The 18,356-nt window shown below is 43.0% G+C and overlaps 1 protein-coding gene across 1 annotated transcript in view; it reads right to left on the bottom strand.

Moving 5' to 3' along the window:
- Nucleotides 1–1,471: 1,471 nt before the first annotated feature.
- Nucleotides 1,472–18,356, bottom strand: part of LOC126187559 (senecionine N-oxygenase-like) — a 50,061-nt gene continuing 33,176 nt past the window's right edge. The window contains exon 8 of the mRNA XM_049928713.1: nucleotides 1,472–1,943. Coding sequence (XP_049784670.1) covers nucleotides 1,641–1,943 — 303 coding nt within the window. The 3' untranslated portion in view covers nucleotides 1,472–1,640. The remainder of the gene's footprint in view (nucleotides 1,944–18,356) is intronic.

The raw sequence follows: 18,356 nt of genomic DNA, 5'->3' as shown, positions 1-18,356 counted from the left end.
ATGGAATTACTGTGAGTCATTTGTTAAAACCAGTACTGTATTAGACATGCTGACAGTTGCAATGCTGTGCTACTGCTTTTTAAAAGGCCTTTGAAATGCGGATGAAATGTACTCACATGTAATGTGGTTTGTTGGAGTAATCACACTCATGCCTATCCGATCATAATACACTACAGGCCATTAAAATTGCTACACCAAGAAGAAATGCAGATGATAAACGGTATTCATCGGACAAATATATTATACTAGAACTAACATGTGATTACATTTCCACGCAATTTGGGTGCATAGATCCTGAGAAATCAGTACCCAGAACAACCACCTCTGCCCGTAATAACGGCCTTGATACGCCTATGCATTGAATCAAACAGAGCTTGGATGACGTGTACAGGTACAGCTGCCCATGCAGCTTCAACACGATACCACAGAGCATCGAGAGTAGTGACTGGCGTATTGTGACGAGCCAGTTGCTCGGCCACCATTGACCAGACGTTTTCAGTTGGTGAGAGATCTGGAGAATGTGCTGGCCAGGTCAGCAGTCGACGTTTTCTGTATCCAGAAAGGCCCGTACAGGACCTGCAACTTGCGGTCGTGCATTATCCTGCTGAAATGTAGGGTTTCACAGGGATCGAATGAAGGGTAGAGCCACGGGTCGTAACACATCTGAAATGTAACTGTGATGCAGCGTGAAAGGTAACCGCAGCCATGGTCTCCGAGCTGATAGTCCATGCTGCTGCAAACGTTGTCGAACTGTTCGTGCAGATGGTTGTTGCCTTGCAAACGTCCCCATCTGTTGACTCAGGGATCGAGACGTGGCTCCACGATCCGTTGCAGCTATGCGGATGCCTGTCATCTCTACTGCTAGTGATACGAGGCCATTGGGATCCAGCACGGCGTTCCGTATTACCCTCCTGAAACCACCGATTCTATATTCTGCTAACAGTCATTGGATCTCGACCAACGCGAGCAGCAATGTCGCGATACGATAAACCGCAATCGCGGTAGGCTACAATCCGACGTTTATCAAATTCGGAAACGTGATGGTGCGCATTTCTCCTCCTTACCCGAGGCATCACAACAACGTTTCACCAGGCAACGCCAGTCAACTGCTGTTTGTGTATGAGAAATCGGTTGGAAACTTTGCTCATGTCAGAACGTTGTAGGTTTCGCCACCGGCGCCAACCTTATGTGAATGCTCTGAAGAGCTAATCATTTGCATATCACAGCATCTTCCTCCTGTCTTAAATTTCGCGTCTGTAGCACGTCATCTTCATGATGTAGCAATTTTAATGGTCAATAGTGTATGTGAGTCAACCGTTGCTTACAGAGGTTACATTACCAGATGTACGGATGGATTTCACACCATAGCCACGTTCATTTAGAGGATTAATACCCTGTTCCCATGTAAAACTTATGATATTAATTTCTATTTCAGAATGTGGTGAATGTAGGAAGAGAACTAAGACGTGTGTTGGTTTACATTATCATTGCTTTTTATTAATCAGTATGCATTAAACAGGTACAAAAATGTTGGAAGCAAGGGAAAGCTATCTAAATCTTGTAAACAGGAGGGTATTGTCGATTATACATGGAGAGTATAATAATAGCAAAACTTCGTAGCGTCTCTCACTCCTCCGCCCTCACAGGACCTTCTCGTAATTTTCGTCACCCACGATCCTGTACTTGTTCTTCCTGTAGTTCTGCAGGTCCTTGAGGAAGTCGAAGCCGACGGCCTCGAACATGTTGTGGTAGTAGCGCGGCGTGAGGCTGGCGCCCGACAGCTCCGCCAGCCGGTCGACGTACTCCCGCTGGAAGGCGGCCATGTTGTGCGGCAGCACCCCCTGCGAGCGCCGCCGCTCCACGTCCTCCTGCTCCTGGCGGCGCATCGCGGCCGGGTCTGGCAGCTGGCACCTGCCGTCCAGCACCGCCACCCAGAACTGCGCCTGTGGTGCACATCCGTAGTCAGTGCGCTGGACAGACTGCCTGCTTGTGACTGTGTGAAGGATCCTTCATTGTATGGTTATATGATAGCGGAACAAACACTGGTAGCAGTTACTTCTGTAAAATATCTGGGAGTATGCGTACGGAACGATTTGAAGCGGAATGATCATATAAAATTAATTGTTGGTTAGGAGGGTGCCAGGTTGAGATTCATTGGGAGAGTCCTTAGAAAATGTAGTCCATCTACAAAGGAGGTGGCTTACAAAACACTCGTTCGACCTATACTTGAGTATTGCTCATCAGTGTGGGATCCGTACCAGGTCGGGTTGACAGAGGAGATAGAGAATATCCAAAGAAGAGCGGCGCGTTTCGTCACAGGGTTATTTGGTAAGCGTGATAGCGTTACGGAGATGTTTAGCAAACCCAAGTGGCAGACTTTTCAAGAGAGGCGCTCTGCATCGCGGTATAGCTTGCTGTCCAGGTTTCGAGAGGGTGCGTTTCTGGATGGGGTATCGAATACATTGCTTCCCCCTACTTATACTTCCCGAGGAGATCACGAATGTAAAATCAGAGAGATTCGAACGCGCACGGAGGATTTCCGGCAGTCGTTCTTCCCGCGAACCAAACGCGAGTGGAACAGTAAAGGGAGGTAATGACAGTGGCACGTAAAGTGCCCTCCGCCACACACCGTTGGGTGGCTTGCAGAATATAAATGTAGATGTAGATGTAGAAACCATTCGCTGCATAAGCAGGTAAGCACATCGGTCAAAGCACTAAGCAGGGTGTCCCAAAAACGTAGGGACAAACATCGACGGGTTGTAGAGGGTGTGCTGAGGAACAAATCGTCATCCAATGAGGCCACAGAGTGTCGAAGTTGTGGACGCCAGAGCCCGCCACTAGACCAGTCTTTGGCAGCAAACGTGATTGTGTACAGTGTTTGTTAGTCAGTGACGGCGAGTGATTCCCATGACTGCCATTGGAGAGAAGGGAGCTAGCTGATGCATGGGCAGGTCTTGTCACCTACGAATGTTATGCTCTGTTGCCTCGGTGGGTAACGGTTTTGGACATGGGCTTCCTGTATACGGAAAAAAAATTCGAGATTTTAGAGGGTTTCAGGAGATAACCGCAAATGGAAACTGATATGCGAAAAAGTCATCCACTGAGTCAACAGAGCATCGCTTTCATAGGAGACACTGTTTTTTTAGGCACCAACTAGCTCCAGTTTCTCCACTGGCGATCGTCGCTATCAGTCGCGATCACTGAATAAGAAACAAAATTGCGAGATGGTTCTCCTACAGTGAGTCGGCGTACGAAGTCGCCTTTACTCCCGAAGGTGTGGCCTAATGGCTGGCGCCAGTGCCTTTAAATTCGTGTAACGTCCGTGACGACTTTTTAAGGTCACGGATTTCTATCCTCGATTTGTTTCTCAATACTCCCTCTACAAGCCTTCAAAACTTATAGCAGTATTTCTGGGACATCCAATACACAGGAAGTTAGGAGAATAAATAGCGATATTGTGATCCACCTTAGTACCTAGATTTTTCTCGGCATCAAACAGTCTTCATACAAACACACCATGTACACAACTGGCCATTAAAATTCCTACACCACGAAGATGACGAGCTACAGACGCGAAATTTAACCGACAGGAAGAAGATGCTGTGATTTGCAAATGATTAGCTTTTCAGAGCATTCACGCAACGTGGCGACACCTAAGACGTGCTGACATTAGCAAAGTTTCCAACCAGTTTCTCATACACAAACAGAATTTGACCGGAGTTGCCTGGTGAAACGTTGTTGTGATGCCTCGGGTAAGGAGGAGAAATGCGCACCATCACGTTTCCGAATTTGATAAACGTCGGATTGTAGCCTACCGCGATTGCGGTTTATGGTATCGCGACATTGCTGCTCGCGTTGGTCGAGATCCAATGACTGTTAGCAGAATATAGAATCGGTGGTTGCAGGAGGGTAATACGGAACGCCGTGCTGGATCCCAACGGTCTCGTATCACCAGCAGTAGACATGACAGGTATCTTATCCGCATGGCTGCAACGGATCGTGGAGCCACGTCTCGATCCCTGAGTCAACAGATGGGTACGTTTGCAACACAACAACCATCTGCACGAATAGTTCGACGACGTTTGCAGCAGCATGGACTATCAGCTCGGAGACCATGGCTGCGGTTACCCTTGACGATGCATCACAGTTACATTTCAGATGTGTTACGACCCGTGGCTCTAGCCTTCATTCGATCCCTGCGAAACCCTACATTACAGCAGGATAATGCACGACCGCATGTTGCAGGTCCCGTACGGGCCTTTCTGGATACAGAAAACGTTCGAGTGCTGACCTGGCCAGCACATTCTCCAGATCTCTCACCAATTGATAACGTCTGGTCAATGGTGGCCGAGCAACTGGCTCGTCACAATACGCCAGTCACTACTCTTGATGAACTGTGGTATCGTGTTGAAGCTGCATGGCCAGCTGTATCTGTACACGACATCCAAGCTCTGTTTGACTCAATGCCCAGGCGCATCAAGGCCGTTATTACGGCCAGAGGTGGTTGTTCTGGGTACTGATTTCTCAGGATCTATGCACCCAAAGTGCGTGAAAATGCAATCACATGTCAATTCTAGTATAATATATTTGTCTAATGAATACCCGTGTATCATCTGCATTTCTTCTTGGTGCAGCCATTTTAATAACCAGCAGTGTAACTTACTACCTGATGTTTTTTGCATGGTTGCAACTGCAGCACTATGTGGGCTACGCTTGCAGTATAGATTAACCGTTTGGGTATCGTCCATCCTTTAGGAACTGACCTATTCCTAGGAGAAAATAAGCATTAATGGCTTGCTCTTGCCACATGTACTTGGAGCTACTGACCAATCTAAAGGTGTACCGCTCCTAATAGCTTCAATTACTAGTCTGCAAATGAAGTAACTACTGTTGCCCGCGAAAGGCAAAGGTCCCGAGTTCGAGTCTCGGTCGGGCACACAGTTTTAATCTGCCAGGAAGTTTCATATCAGCGCACACTCCGCTGCAGAGTGAAAATCTCATTCTGGAAACATCCCCCAGGCTGTGGCTAAGCCATGTCTCCGCAATATCCGTTCTTTCAGGAGTGCTAGTTCTGCATGGTTTGCAGGAGAGCTTCTGTAAAGTTTGGAAGGTAGGAGACGAGGTACTGGCAGAAGTAAAGCTGTGAGTACCGGGCGTGAGTCGTGCTTCGGTAGCTCAGTTGGTAGAGCACTTGCCCGCGAAAGGCAAAGGTCCCGAGTTCGAGTCTCGGTAGGGCACACAGTTTTAATCTGCCAGGAAGTTTCATATCAGCGCACACTCCGCTGCAGAGTGAAAATCTCATTCTGTTGTAATGTTGTCCATTACACTCCCCTCAGACATCAATAAAAATATCTGCACTTATACCCGTTATACTCTGTACAGATAGATTCAAATTAGTTGTCACTTGAAAGGTAGCGCTAGGACTGCTACCGCCAGCAAAACACCAATGGGAGCTATTCTCACATGTTTGTGTATCACTGTGTTTCAACTTACTATCTGCTGCTTATAGCAGTGTGCTAGCCAGTCTTGCTGTGTCGTTACAGTAAGCGATTCGAGTGATTTTTAGCTTCTAGTGTCTTACAATGAATGATGCAACCAGTCGAAGGAGGGGCAGTCTGAGTGCGCGCAGTCATAGGACACTTTCAAAAAGTGTCGGACTCGGCGTAGTTATACGTCGTCATTCGCGTGAATTCATATGTTCCTTGAGGGAGTATCTTGGGACACAGAAAGGGATCCAGCAGCGACTCAATTTCATTTGGGTAAAGTGGCGAACTGTAGCTGATCTACCAATCAGTGAGAAATCAGTAATAAGAATTAACAAGGAGAAATTTGCGGAACTTAGGCGAATCATCTAAATTGGCGACGTCTGAGAGGAAGAGACAACTCGAAAGAAGGGTATAAAAGGCGTCTCTTTTCAGCAAGATGTAATTACACATGAAATATACGAACTTGTTCAAGGAATTTACAGCTGACACACAGAAAGTTACAAAGCAGAAAATCGTCCTTGCTAAGAGCTGCAAAAACGTTAGGATTCCACTTTAAATCTGTTTGTGGTCGCCAGTTATTAAAACCTAGTGCTGCCACTTTCTTTGGGAATTAGTAAGTATAAATTTTGACGATATCGTTTAGTTTCGTCAAACTTGGGTGACTACAGAACATAATTTCACATGTTTACGCCGGCGCAGAGAAATGTGATTCTCGCTGTGGGACGGAATGCGTGTTCATACTTTCCTTCCTCTGGCGGCGTTACTTTCCCTGTTTCTTGCCATGGGCCAGCGATCATATTCAAACGCCCTAGGTTACTGCCTTAATATAATGGTTTATTTCGAAATACCCTTAAGACCATTATTTCAAAACAACGAGAGACCTCATAAAATGATTTGGCACTAAATTAATCACAAATTATAGCATCTCATATGTTTGGAAAGCTCTCTCGTTGAAGGGTCACACAAAACTGCACAGGATGATGCAAATAAAAGTGACCCGGTCGAGTGGATACCATTTGTGGCAACCTTAACGGAGGAGGAAAGGAGGTACAGTTATTTCCAACACGATGGAGCAACTGCGCATACAGCCGGCCGAACCTTGAAGCACATTTACTCAATCTTCAAGCCTGACAGGGTTGTTATCAGAGTTCAGTCTTGTCGCGGCCCTAGCTGGCAACCCATGTCCCCTGATATGTCACTGTGAAATTGTGTTGTGCGGGGAGCCCTCAAGTCTAAGCTGCATCGCAACAACCCTCATAGGCTTCAAGAACTGCTGCAGAATATTTCGGATGAGATTGTAGCAATTCCAGTTTGTTTGCCAATGATCTGCCTCCAGTAACTTGCTGACCAGGCCCGAAATTGCCAATAGATAATGGTGGTCACTTTCAATATGTGCTATAATTGGGTTACTACTGTATTTCCTTTCCTCTGCTGTGTTTCTTCGTACCTTGGAGCTCTGATCTCCGGGCTTTTTATTTTCCGCAGCCTGTATTCTCTGCTGTTTGTTGCACCGGCTTATAGGTAATACATCATGCGTTAGTGTAATGGTGGTAGCGTAACTGACAGTCGAGCGGGAGCCACTGGAGGTACACGCTGTCCGATGTGAGGATCTAGCGCGAGTCACCGGTGATACACGCCGGCGTGAACGTGGTAAGAAATGAGTGGACAGCTGTAATACGTCAGCTCCGATCGCCAATGAAAACAGAATAACTGTAGCGCTTCCCGGATATTCAAAATGTTTCATTTCTAGCTGTTATTCTGTTCAAATAAGAAGTACGACTAACACGAAGTGATGAACCACAATACTTTGGTGACATAGTTAGGATACCCTGATTCGAAAAGTAACGAAAAATTCCACGATTGTTACAATGCTTCATATCGTTTGATTATACATAATAAGGCGTCCACTTAAATAACGAGGGATAAATACATCGTCAGGTGGGTGGAGGAGCGTTACAAACTGGTTGACAGTAACAACACGTAAAATTAAATAAAAATAAATACGGGCATGAAGCGCTAAGGTTTACTCCCACCAGTTGCCATTTCAACGCAATAGAAATGATTGATCTCATGTCAAACGACTTACGCCGCTGAAGTGCAACGCCTTTTGTATGATGAAACTGAAAAAGTGACACCAAAAGACTGACAAAAATCAGTGAAACATCTGAAATGAGTGATAGAGGAAGTAGGGAGTAGTGAAGGTATACTGCAACAGTGAGCCGAAGATTTGATTAAATCTCACACTACGAGCAGAGACTCCGATAGTTCCACAGTCTCTGGCTCTGACACTGAACTGCGTTGTTTCCCCATTGTCTGACATGTGTATAGTGTACTTAAATGAACTTCTTACTTCCATTAAATATTACGTTTGTGGATTTATTTGTGTCACTGTCTCTTCCTTGTTGTGAGACTATAGAATATTGTTCAGCCAATTCTCAGAACTTCCTAATTGTAAGTTGTACTACATTTTAATTATATTTAATTTTGTGTGGACACCAAGTTATTATTCAGCGAATGCCATAGTTTTCAAGATATAAAGTGATGAGAAGGAAACTTCTTCGGACGCGATAATTTTTCCTATTTCAATAATCAACATACTAACGGACCTAATTAAAGTTAATGAAATATTTTTGACGTGTTAGCGATACTACTGAGACGAATACCAACATGAATTTCAGGATTTTTAAGTTGCTTTTGTTAGAGTTAGAGTTCAAAACTTCACATTTGTTACGTGTTAAAAACTGACACAACTGCATAAAAACGGCGTTTCAGACCTTTGTATATGCAGGGAAGGCAATGCAGTACACAACATTGAAAATATTTGTTTCGGAGATAGGTATTTTAGTAATAAACAAAATAAATATTGCTTTGTGATCAATAGCTTTTGAGACTGGACGTTATAAGTGTGGAACTTCTGATACTATTACATTTATTTAATTAATGCTGACAAAGTTAAAAATTGCTGATAACTGCAAAACAGCTGAAATAATTCACATTTTTAAAAAGAGCCAAAGAAAGGAATGTGACAATTAAAGAGGTAAAAATCCCACGAAAACAACTTATAAATCTTACTTAAAAATAAAAAGTAATCGCCTGGAAATAATAAAAGATGCACGTTTTGGAGAAGAGCAACTTGGGTTCAGGAAAGGAGTCTCGTGCAGGGATAATATTTTTACCATAAAGAGTAGTCAGTATAGCAAATGTTGCTTTCACTGACTTCGAAAATACCTTTCGATAAGGCATTAGAAACAGACAATGGACAATAATGCTTAAGCGAGGACACCCTATGCATCTTATGCAGGTAATGAGAGGTATACGTGAACACACCAAAATAATTACAAATACAGCATCTTTAACAATAGAAAAAACAATAAATTTCCTTTGCTTTACGTCTATGGTCACAAGCTTTTCGCGAACAGATTACCGGTTTCGGTGTATATGACCATCTTCAGGTCTGTTTTATGCAAACAATGTCCTAAAGTACTGCAGCCATAGTAGCATTTAACATTTGACGATGCCACTATGGCCGGAAAGAAATTACTGGCTAAGTGCTATTCTGTATGCAGACGGAATACAAAGTACATAAGTTGGCTTACAACACTCTATGTGTAAGGTAGTAAAAGTTATATGAGTTGGGAAGAAAATATTACTGTCTAAAAATCTGTTGTATACACGAAAGTTATGGCCCACTACAGAAAATACGCAGTTCTATCTAAAATTGTTATCGAAAACAAGATACCGGGTAGTTATAATAAATTGTGGTGCAGCTACAACTACAAAAGTATCATCCACATAACGCCAGAAGACGTTTGGCTTAAGTTCTACGGAATCAAGTGCACTCTCCTCATTGTCTTCCATAAAAAAGTTTGCGGTCAGGGGGACAGACGACAACTCATGGCAACACCTTCCATTCGTTCAAAATTATCACTGTTGAATAAAAACTAGGTGGAGGAAAGGGTGTGATGAAACAGTGCAGTCATATCAGCTTGGAACTTACTTTTCATGAGTGACAATAAGTCCATGAGAAGCACCATTATAAAGAGTGAGACACATAACAATGAATAGACTTCAGTCTATTAATAAAGTTACCGGAGTTCCGAATATAATGTGAACACTTTCCCAAAAAATGTTTCAGTAAGGACGCAGAACGTCTAAGTCTTACGTTGGAGCTCCCATATTGTTCACAATAGGACGTAATGGAAGACCTTTTTTGATTATTTTTGGAAGGATGGATCTGTGAGGCCTTAATATTTTCTCAATTTCTTGCAGAAGGGGAGAAGAATTCAGCAACGCTGTCGATTTTCTTTCTACTCTCCGTGTGGGGTCTTTATCAATATTCCTGTGCGTTGATTCAGTCAGCAAGCTATAAATCTTCACGTCATAGCCCCCACGTGGGAACAGCATAGAGGCGTTTCCCTCATTCGCTGGAAGGACCACCGTGTAAGGTTCTTTTCGTAGCTGCCACCATCCATCACAAACGTCTTTCGAACGTTGGTTCGCCGGGAACATGTTGTATCTGATGCAGACAGCCTTGCATAGGAGCTGGAACACCTACAATCAGTGTTCAAAGATAATGGACATTCTCCATGTCAGATCAGCACAGCTTTAAGGAAGAAGAAACGTGACCACACAGGCGGTCAAGAGGAGAAGTAGCGAGTCAACTCCTAGGCATTCTTCCCGTACGTCGGCTAGGCAATATTTCGTCGAATATAGGCAAAATAGAATTTGGCTCTTCTCGTTTCGGCAGAGGACGATCTGGGACTGCGGAAGACTGAAATCTACAGAATACCTTGGCAGTGCAGCAAAGTTGACATTGGTCAGACAACGCGCGAAACTACTTGAAAGAAGCATTGAACGTGATCGCCAAACTCGCCTTTCGCGGCCCAGTGTGTCATCCATAGTCGAGCATTGTATCTCCACAGGACATTCCATGGATTACTCTGCCACGGAAATCTTGGCCTCTATGAGGTCCGTCTGGAATTCAGTTATTAAGGAATCGGTGGAAATACGTTTAGCACAATATCTTATTAATCGTGATGCCGGCTTTCATCTTTTTAAAGAGTGGGACCCGGAGATTTCTTTAATTTCTTCAGAACGCAAATGGTTTAGGAGCCATGACATATCGAGCGACGTCTGTTTACTTATCTTTCATTCCATTTGCCGGGTGTGGGCTGTATCTAGTCATTGAAATACGAGGGCAGTTCAATAAGTAATGCAACACATTTTTTTTCTCAGCCAATTTTGGTTGAAAAAACCGGAAATTTCTTGTGGAATATTTTCAAACATTCCCGCTTTGTCTCGTATAGTTTCATTGCCTTCCGACAGGTGGCAGCGCTGTACGGAGCTGTTAAAATGGCGTCTGTAACGGATGTGCGTTGCAAACAACGGGCAGTGATCGAGTTTCTTTTGGCGGAAAACCAGGGCATCTCAGATATTCATAGGCGCTTGCAGAATGTCTACGGTGATCTGGCAGTGGACAAAAGCACGGTGAGTCGTTGGGCAAAGCGTGTGTCATCATCGCCGCAAGGTCAAGCAAGACTGTCTGATCTCCCGCGTGCGGGCCGGCCGTGCACAGCTGTGACTCCTGCAATGGCGGAGCGTGCGAACACACTCGTTCGAGATGATCGACGGATCACCATCAAACAACTCAGTGCTCAACTAGACATCTCTGTTGGCAGTGCTGTCACAATTGTTCACCTGTTGGGATATTCAAAGGTTTGTTCCCGCTGGGTCCCTCGTTGTCTAACCGAACACCATAAAGAGCAAAGGAGAACCATCTGTGCGGAATTGCTTGCTCGTCATGTGGCTGAGGGTCACAATTTCTTGTCAAAGATTGTTACAGACGATGAAACATGGGTTAATCACTTCGAACCTAAAACAAAACGGCAATCAATGGAGTGGCGCCACACCCACTCCCCTACCAAGAAAAAGTTTAAAGCCATACCCTCAGCCGGTAAAGTCATGGTTACAGTCTTCTGGGACGCTGAAGGGGTTATTCTGTTCGATGTCCCTTCCCCATGGTCAAACGATCAACTCTGAAGTGTATTGTGCTACTCATCAGAAATTGAAGAAACGACTTCAACGTGTTCGTAGGCACAAAAATCTGAACGAACTTCTCCTTCTTCATGACAAAGCAAGACCTCACACAAGTCTTCGCACCCGACAGGAGCTCACAAAACTTCAGTGGACTGTTCTTCCTCATGCACCCTACAGCCCCGATCTCGCACCGTCGGATTTCCATATGTTTGGCCCAATGAAGGACGCAATCCGTGGGAGGCACTACGCGGATGATGAAGAAGTTATTGATGCAGTACGACGTTGGCTCCGACATCGACCAGTGGAATGGTACCGTCAGGCATACAGGCCCTCATTTCAAGGTGGCGTAAGGCCGTAGCATTGAATGGAGATTACGTTGAAAAATAGTGTTGTGTAGCTAAAGGAATTGTACCGTCAGGCATACAGGCCCTCATTTCAAGGTGGCGTAAGGCCGTAGCATTGAATGGAGATTAGCATTGAATGGAGATTACGTTGAAAAATAGTGTTGTGTAGCTAAAGGAATTGTACCGTCAGGCATACAGGCCCTCATTTCAAGGTGGCGTAAGGCCGTAGCATTGAATGGAGATTACGTTGAAAGATAGTGTTGTGTAGCTAAGGGATTGGGGAATAACCTGGTGTATTTCAATGCTGAATAAAGCAACCCCTGTTTCAGAAAAAAATGTGTTGCATTACTTATTGAACTGCCCTCGTATACTCACTTTGACGTTTGAAATTTGACTCCGCCAATGCGCAATCCGACTGAGAGCGCGCGTTTGCCTGCGCGCCATATATGGAGCAATATTCGAAGCGGACACGTAACTCGACAGAGGTCTCTCGTTTAGCGGCTGTCTTTGCATATGCTTCTTCGCGCCAATTTTTTGTATAAAGGTGCGATGTGTACTAGCAATCTCCAGTGCAAAACACTCACCTGAAGATAAATGAATGATGGTCAGCCGAAACATCGTGGCAAGAAGTCTACATTATCCGTCTGCGAACCCGAAACTTTATGGAGTATTTGTTACGCCGGAAAAATTTCAAGACTGTCATTATTATTTTTACTATTATTGGCAGCGGCCAGACACAAATCCTTGGCAGCCTGAAGCCTTTCAATTTCTGTCAGTTTAGAAATAAGGAGTCCATCTATAATGTGATGTACAAGCGGTATGTATAGTGTACATATTCTAACTCGGTTGATTTTAAGTGGGGATGAGGTGAAGCAAGAGTCGTAAGAGAAGAAAGTGGTGCATTCAAAATGGTTCAAATGGCTCTGAGCACTATGGGACTGAACATCTGAGGTCATCAATCCCCTAGAACTTAGAACTACTTAAACCTAACTAACCTAAGGACATCACACAGGTCCATTTCCGAGGCACGATTCGAACCTGCGACCGTAGCGGTCGCGCGGTTCCAGAATGAAGCGCCTAGAACCGCTCGGCCACACTGGCCGGCAAAATGGTGCATTCGAAGGACGTTCTGTAATAAGTGCCTGCCCTCAGTGTAGACAGTTAGTTTCTTCTCTGAGAAGGTATTGTAAGTATAAATTGCGATTCACTGAGAACTTGTTCATCGTTTCAGAAAAAGGTTAGTAGAAATAACCGATACGAATTGTCTCACTGACTCATTAATTCGTGGTTTAATACATCACCTATAGACACTAAATCTCGTTTGTCTTTCGTCATTTTAAAACTAAAAATGTTCAAATAATTTTTTCATTTAAAATTTTAGTTAGGCGCTAATTGATTACACTCAAGGGGTAAGGGTCTCGGAAACGATGGAAACCACTCATCTAGCTGAACTCATGCTACGAAGACATCTAAACTATGTTGACTTTTTTACTGCAAAGCACTGTCTCCAGTATACAATACAAGACAAAAGAATAAAAATTCTGTGGTCCTAAAGCTGAGGGCTACCCCAATGTGCTATGTGAGCAGTAGCCAAAGGACTTGCCATTGTGGGGCAAGAAGTTGATAAGTGGTCACGAACTGCCAAACCTAGAGGATGGGGCAGTGTGTCAATTTAAAAATGTGTATTTTAGTATTCTTAATCTAAATTGTGTTTTTGTGTCTAAATGTTTACATACAAATACTGCCAAACCAATAACGGGCAGAATGCGCAACATGGACTGCTAGTGCTGAGGCAAGCAGTGAACTAAGTTAGGTTTTTTGAGCAATATGTTATGAAGTGACTATTCTTATTGAAGTCAGTGAAAAGTTATTATATAATGTATATGCATTCTTATTTAAATGGATGTAGATGTTTTTGATACTAGGTTCCTGGAATAACTTAAAGTTTTGGACTGCCTTGTTTTAAAATACAGCAGTGATGATTAAAGATAGGCTCTGAATATGTTAGTGTGTTTATGTGCAACAAATATTTTGGACTGCTATTAATGAAGAGCAGCTTTAAAGTTAATTATTTTGAAACAACCTTGCAAAGTTACTTTGATATTTAAAGAGTCAGTTGGAAAAAGGTTCTCATAGTTGTTTGTGTAAATATTTGTGCATATCTGGATGCAAATTGAAATTTTCAATATTGCATTAATTGTTGAATCTTGTAAAACGTACTGTGACCATGAGTATGCTTGGGTGTCTGTGAATATTTACTTTCTTTGAAAATATTGAAAGACTAATTTCTGCTTTGTTAAGTTAAAATGTTCTGTGCTATTGTATATGTGTTTATTCTTTTATTTTATTTTGAAGGCTATACCTTTTCTACTAATATGCAGATTTATTTTGTGTACTGATTGCCTATTAATTGAACCGTGTGTTATGAAATGAACATGCTTAAAGATATTTTGTGTAATGATGAAAATTAGTTTCCTTAAACTAGTGTGAATATGAAAATTTCTGTAAATGTCTTATTTTGAAAATCTTTTGGAAGAAGAAATGTATGCAATTTCTTAGTGTATATACTGTATGTCTGTAATGTGTGTTTTTTTTTCTCCCAACTGAAGTTGGATGGAATAATCTTTTTTTTTTTTTTTTTTTTTTTTTTTTTTTTTTTTTTTTTTTTTTTTTTTGCAGCAGCCAGCACCACTTAGGTGTTATAGATGTTTCCTTGAAGTATCCCTGACGGCAAACTTCAACGAAACATGGGGCATGTGTAACACCATACCTCTTCTGCTGTATAGATTTATTTTGCTTTTGTTTTATTTAATGTTATAACATTGAGTATCTGTAAATGTGTTTGATTGAACAGATAACACAAAATTGTTTACTCTTTTTTTTGTCAAACCTTTGATGTCGTGATTTGATTCTATGCAACGTAGTGTATCTGCAATTTATATTCTTTGTCCCATTTGGAGGGAACAAAACTTACTGTATATGATTGTAATTTTGTGTGAATAATTTTTTGTAGAGATGTCAATATGTGTAAATGTTTTGTTTTATTTAATGTATTTGGTTGCTGTTATGTAAATTGCTGATCCACACTTAGGGCTCTTAGTTATTCGGTATGTAAAAGGTGTAGTGGTTCCCCTCGGGAACGGAACTGTGTAGCACGCGCAAATTGTGGTTGGCCTAGGTGGAAAAGGTGGAACTGACAGTCAGTCGGGGACGAGCTACGAGTCGGAGACGAGCTACGAGTCCGTGCACTGCCATGTAAAAGATGCATATTGTGCTGATTCCGAAAGAGGCTTTTCCTGCCGCTTTCAAATGCCTCAGATGGATGGATAAATAGCTGGAACTACTCTGGAATTTGTATCTGTCGTCGCCACCAAGAAATGACAGAGTCCAGCAATTCTGTCCGTGAATCCACCTACCAACATGCAGTTGCCACCACGTTGCGCAATCACTGTAACGTAATACTATAATGATGTACAGTGAAGGATCAGCTTAATGGATGTGTTATTGCTCAAATATATGGTAATTTATATCTGAAATTATGTACCTGCCTTGATTTCTCTCCTTATCATAACACCTCTCAGGTTCCTCTCCATTTGAGCTAAAGTGATATCTGAGTGTCCTTACTAAAAGAACATTAAAGCCCAGTATTTTCCTCAATAATGCCTCTACAGCATAGTAAAAAGAAAGCTAAAGTTAATGTGGCAAGAGAGTGAGTTAAAGTAAATGTTGTTTGCTGAAAATATTCCTATTAAAACTGCTTATTAAAGTGCTGTTGCCAACTTTAAAATTAAAAGTTCTTAAGACTGAGGCTTATAAAGTAAATGGTCACATGGTTGTCTGTAGTAAATTCTAAAAGGTGAGTCAGTTTCTTGCAATTTTGTCAACATTGTGTTTCACTGTAGTAAAAGTAGGAAACTGCAATAGTAGAAAACTATATGTTCATGATTGCTAAGTGTTTGCCTCTCTTGTGTATTAGAAGTGCATATTAATAGTAATGTTATAAAGACCATTCACTTTGTGTAAGTCCTGAAAGTAATAGTGTGTTTCGGTTTATGTTATAATTTTGCAAATAGTTTGTGCTTCTCTAACTGTTAGCTTCAATCTTAAAACATATGTGTGTGTCAGAGTTCATTGCACTTGCGTGTGGTTAAGTCTAGGTTGTGTTTGTCCATTATAGTTACTTATACCTACTTTCTTAAACGAGAATGTTAATCTTTCTCTTGCCTAATTAGGCTGGCGACCGTTTTCTTTATCAGTTAAACAGTGCAGATAGGCAAAATTTTGTTTGTTACTGTTCAAATATTTACGTAATTCTGACTTTCATTCCGACAAGCCATTCCCGTTAGGTACAACACGGTTAACCTAGCAAAATTCCTCTCAGAGGGTAACAACTTTCTGTTACTTTATACCATTATTAATCTAACATAATAATTCTGTTTGCAAACTGCCTCCAGTTTCGAGGTTATGGTATAGCAGTAACAGACAGGAGTGTTATAAGTGGAACATGGACTGTGGGAAAACAGGAACAGAGGACAATCGAAGCATTTGTGATGTGGTGCTACGGACTAATGTTGAAAATTAGATTTACTGATAAGGTAAGGAATGAGACGGCTCAGTGCAGAATCGGAGAGGAAAGGAATACGTGGAAAACACTGACAAGGAGAAGGGACAGATTGATAGGACTTCTGTTAGGACGTGAGAGAACAAGTTCAATGGTACTAGAGGGAGCAGTAGAGGGCTAAAACTGCAGAGGAAGACACAGGTTGGAATACATCCAGTAAATAATTGACCACCTAGGTTTCAAGTGCTATCCTGAGATGAAGAGGTAGGCTCAGGAGTGGAGTTCATGCCAGGCCGCATCAAACCAGTCAGAGGACTGATGAGTGAAAAAAAAAATGCTGTATGGGATCCATGTCGGGCGATCTCCGCGGCCAAATCATTTGCTCGAATTGTTCAGAATGTTATTCAAACCAATCACGAACAACTGTGGCTCAGTGACATGGTGCACTGCCATCAATAAAAATTCCATCGTTGTTTGGGAACATGACGTCCATGAATGGCTGCAAATGGTCTCCAAGTAGCCGAACTTCCAGAGGACCTAGTCCATTCTGGGTAAACACAGCCCATACCATTACGGAGCCACCTGCAGCTTGCACAGTGCCTTTTTGACGTCTGGGGTCCATGGCTTCGTAGGGTCTGCACCGTGCTGGAACATTATCATCAGCTCTTTCCTCTGAAATCGGGATTTATCTGACCAGGCCACTGTTTTCCAGTCGTCTAGCGTCCCACCGATATGGTTAATAGCCCGGGAGAAGCGCTGCAGGAGATGTCGTGCTGTTACCAAAGGCACACACGTCCGTCATTTTCTGTGCCCCTGTCCTAACGGATACGTTCGACGTGAGTCCCTCATTGACTTCTGCGGTTATTTCATGCTGTCTTGCTTGTCTATTAGCACTGACAACTCTATGCAAACGAGCAGCCTAGTGAAGGCCATCGGCAACTGCGTTGTCCGTGGTGAGGAGTAGTGACTGAAATTTGGTACTCTCGGCACACTCTTCACATTGTGAAATTCCCTAACGATTTCCGAAATGGAATGGCCCGTGCGTCTAGCTCCAGCTACCATTCGGCGTTCAAAGGCTATTAATTCTTGTCTTGCGACCATAATCACTCCGGAAACCTTATTCTTTGCGTCGTCTGAGTACAGATGGCCACTCCACCAGTGCATTGTACTTTCATATGTTGTGTATGCGATACCACCGTCATCTGTATATGCACTTACTGCTGTCCTATGCTCAGTGAATATCCCCGCTGAAGACATGCAGAGTTATGTGCCGCTGTGTGGCACGGAATGTTGCGAAATACCTCCAAATTTCCTTTGCGTGCTGTTCCCTTCGCAACGAGATTCACATGCACTCACTGACAGCAGAAATTCCTGCCGAGTTAGAGAGTGACACTCGTCTCCAACCCTTGTCGCTTAGCAACACTTCACGATCACAGTTTTTACGCCACGTTGCATGGCTGCGGTTGGTTCATCATTCCTTGAATACAAATAAGGCGGTTCTCTTTGACACCAACGCATGGGTTTGGTAATGGGCACGTCCAAACATAGTAGTTCCATTCTGCCGCCCTCTCATGTCTGCACGTCCACCCATCTTACTGCACAGATTGCAAACATCTGACTAACACATATACACCACTTCACTGCCATGGTAACACCATCTATAGCGCCCCCGTGCGACCAGTTTGCGCTTTTGAGGTATGACTAACATTTTGTACAGTGAGCTTACAATACAAGTAGCGCAGTCTACTTTCGGCCTCTGCGTCGCTTTTGTAACAGCAAGGGGAACGCACGTGCTGGTCACACAACTGACCTCACATCATAATCAACAACAACGCAGTAGAGAACTACTACTAGACAGCGAATTCTAATACTAGAGCGCACGCAAACTGCTGTTTCCAAGAGTATTTCGGTCTTGAAGAAAGAACGACT

This window comes from Schistocerca cancellata, chromosome 5 (assembly GCF_023864275.1).
Source record: "Schistocerca cancellata isolate TAMUIC-IGC-003103 chromosome 5, iqSchCanc2.1, whole genome shotgun sequence".
In the NCBI taxonomy this organism is placed as follows: Eukaryota; Metazoa; Arthropoda; class Insecta; order Orthoptera; family Acrididae; genus Schistocerca; species Schistocerca cancellata.
This window is presented reverse-complemented; position numbering and strand designations above follow the sequence as displayed.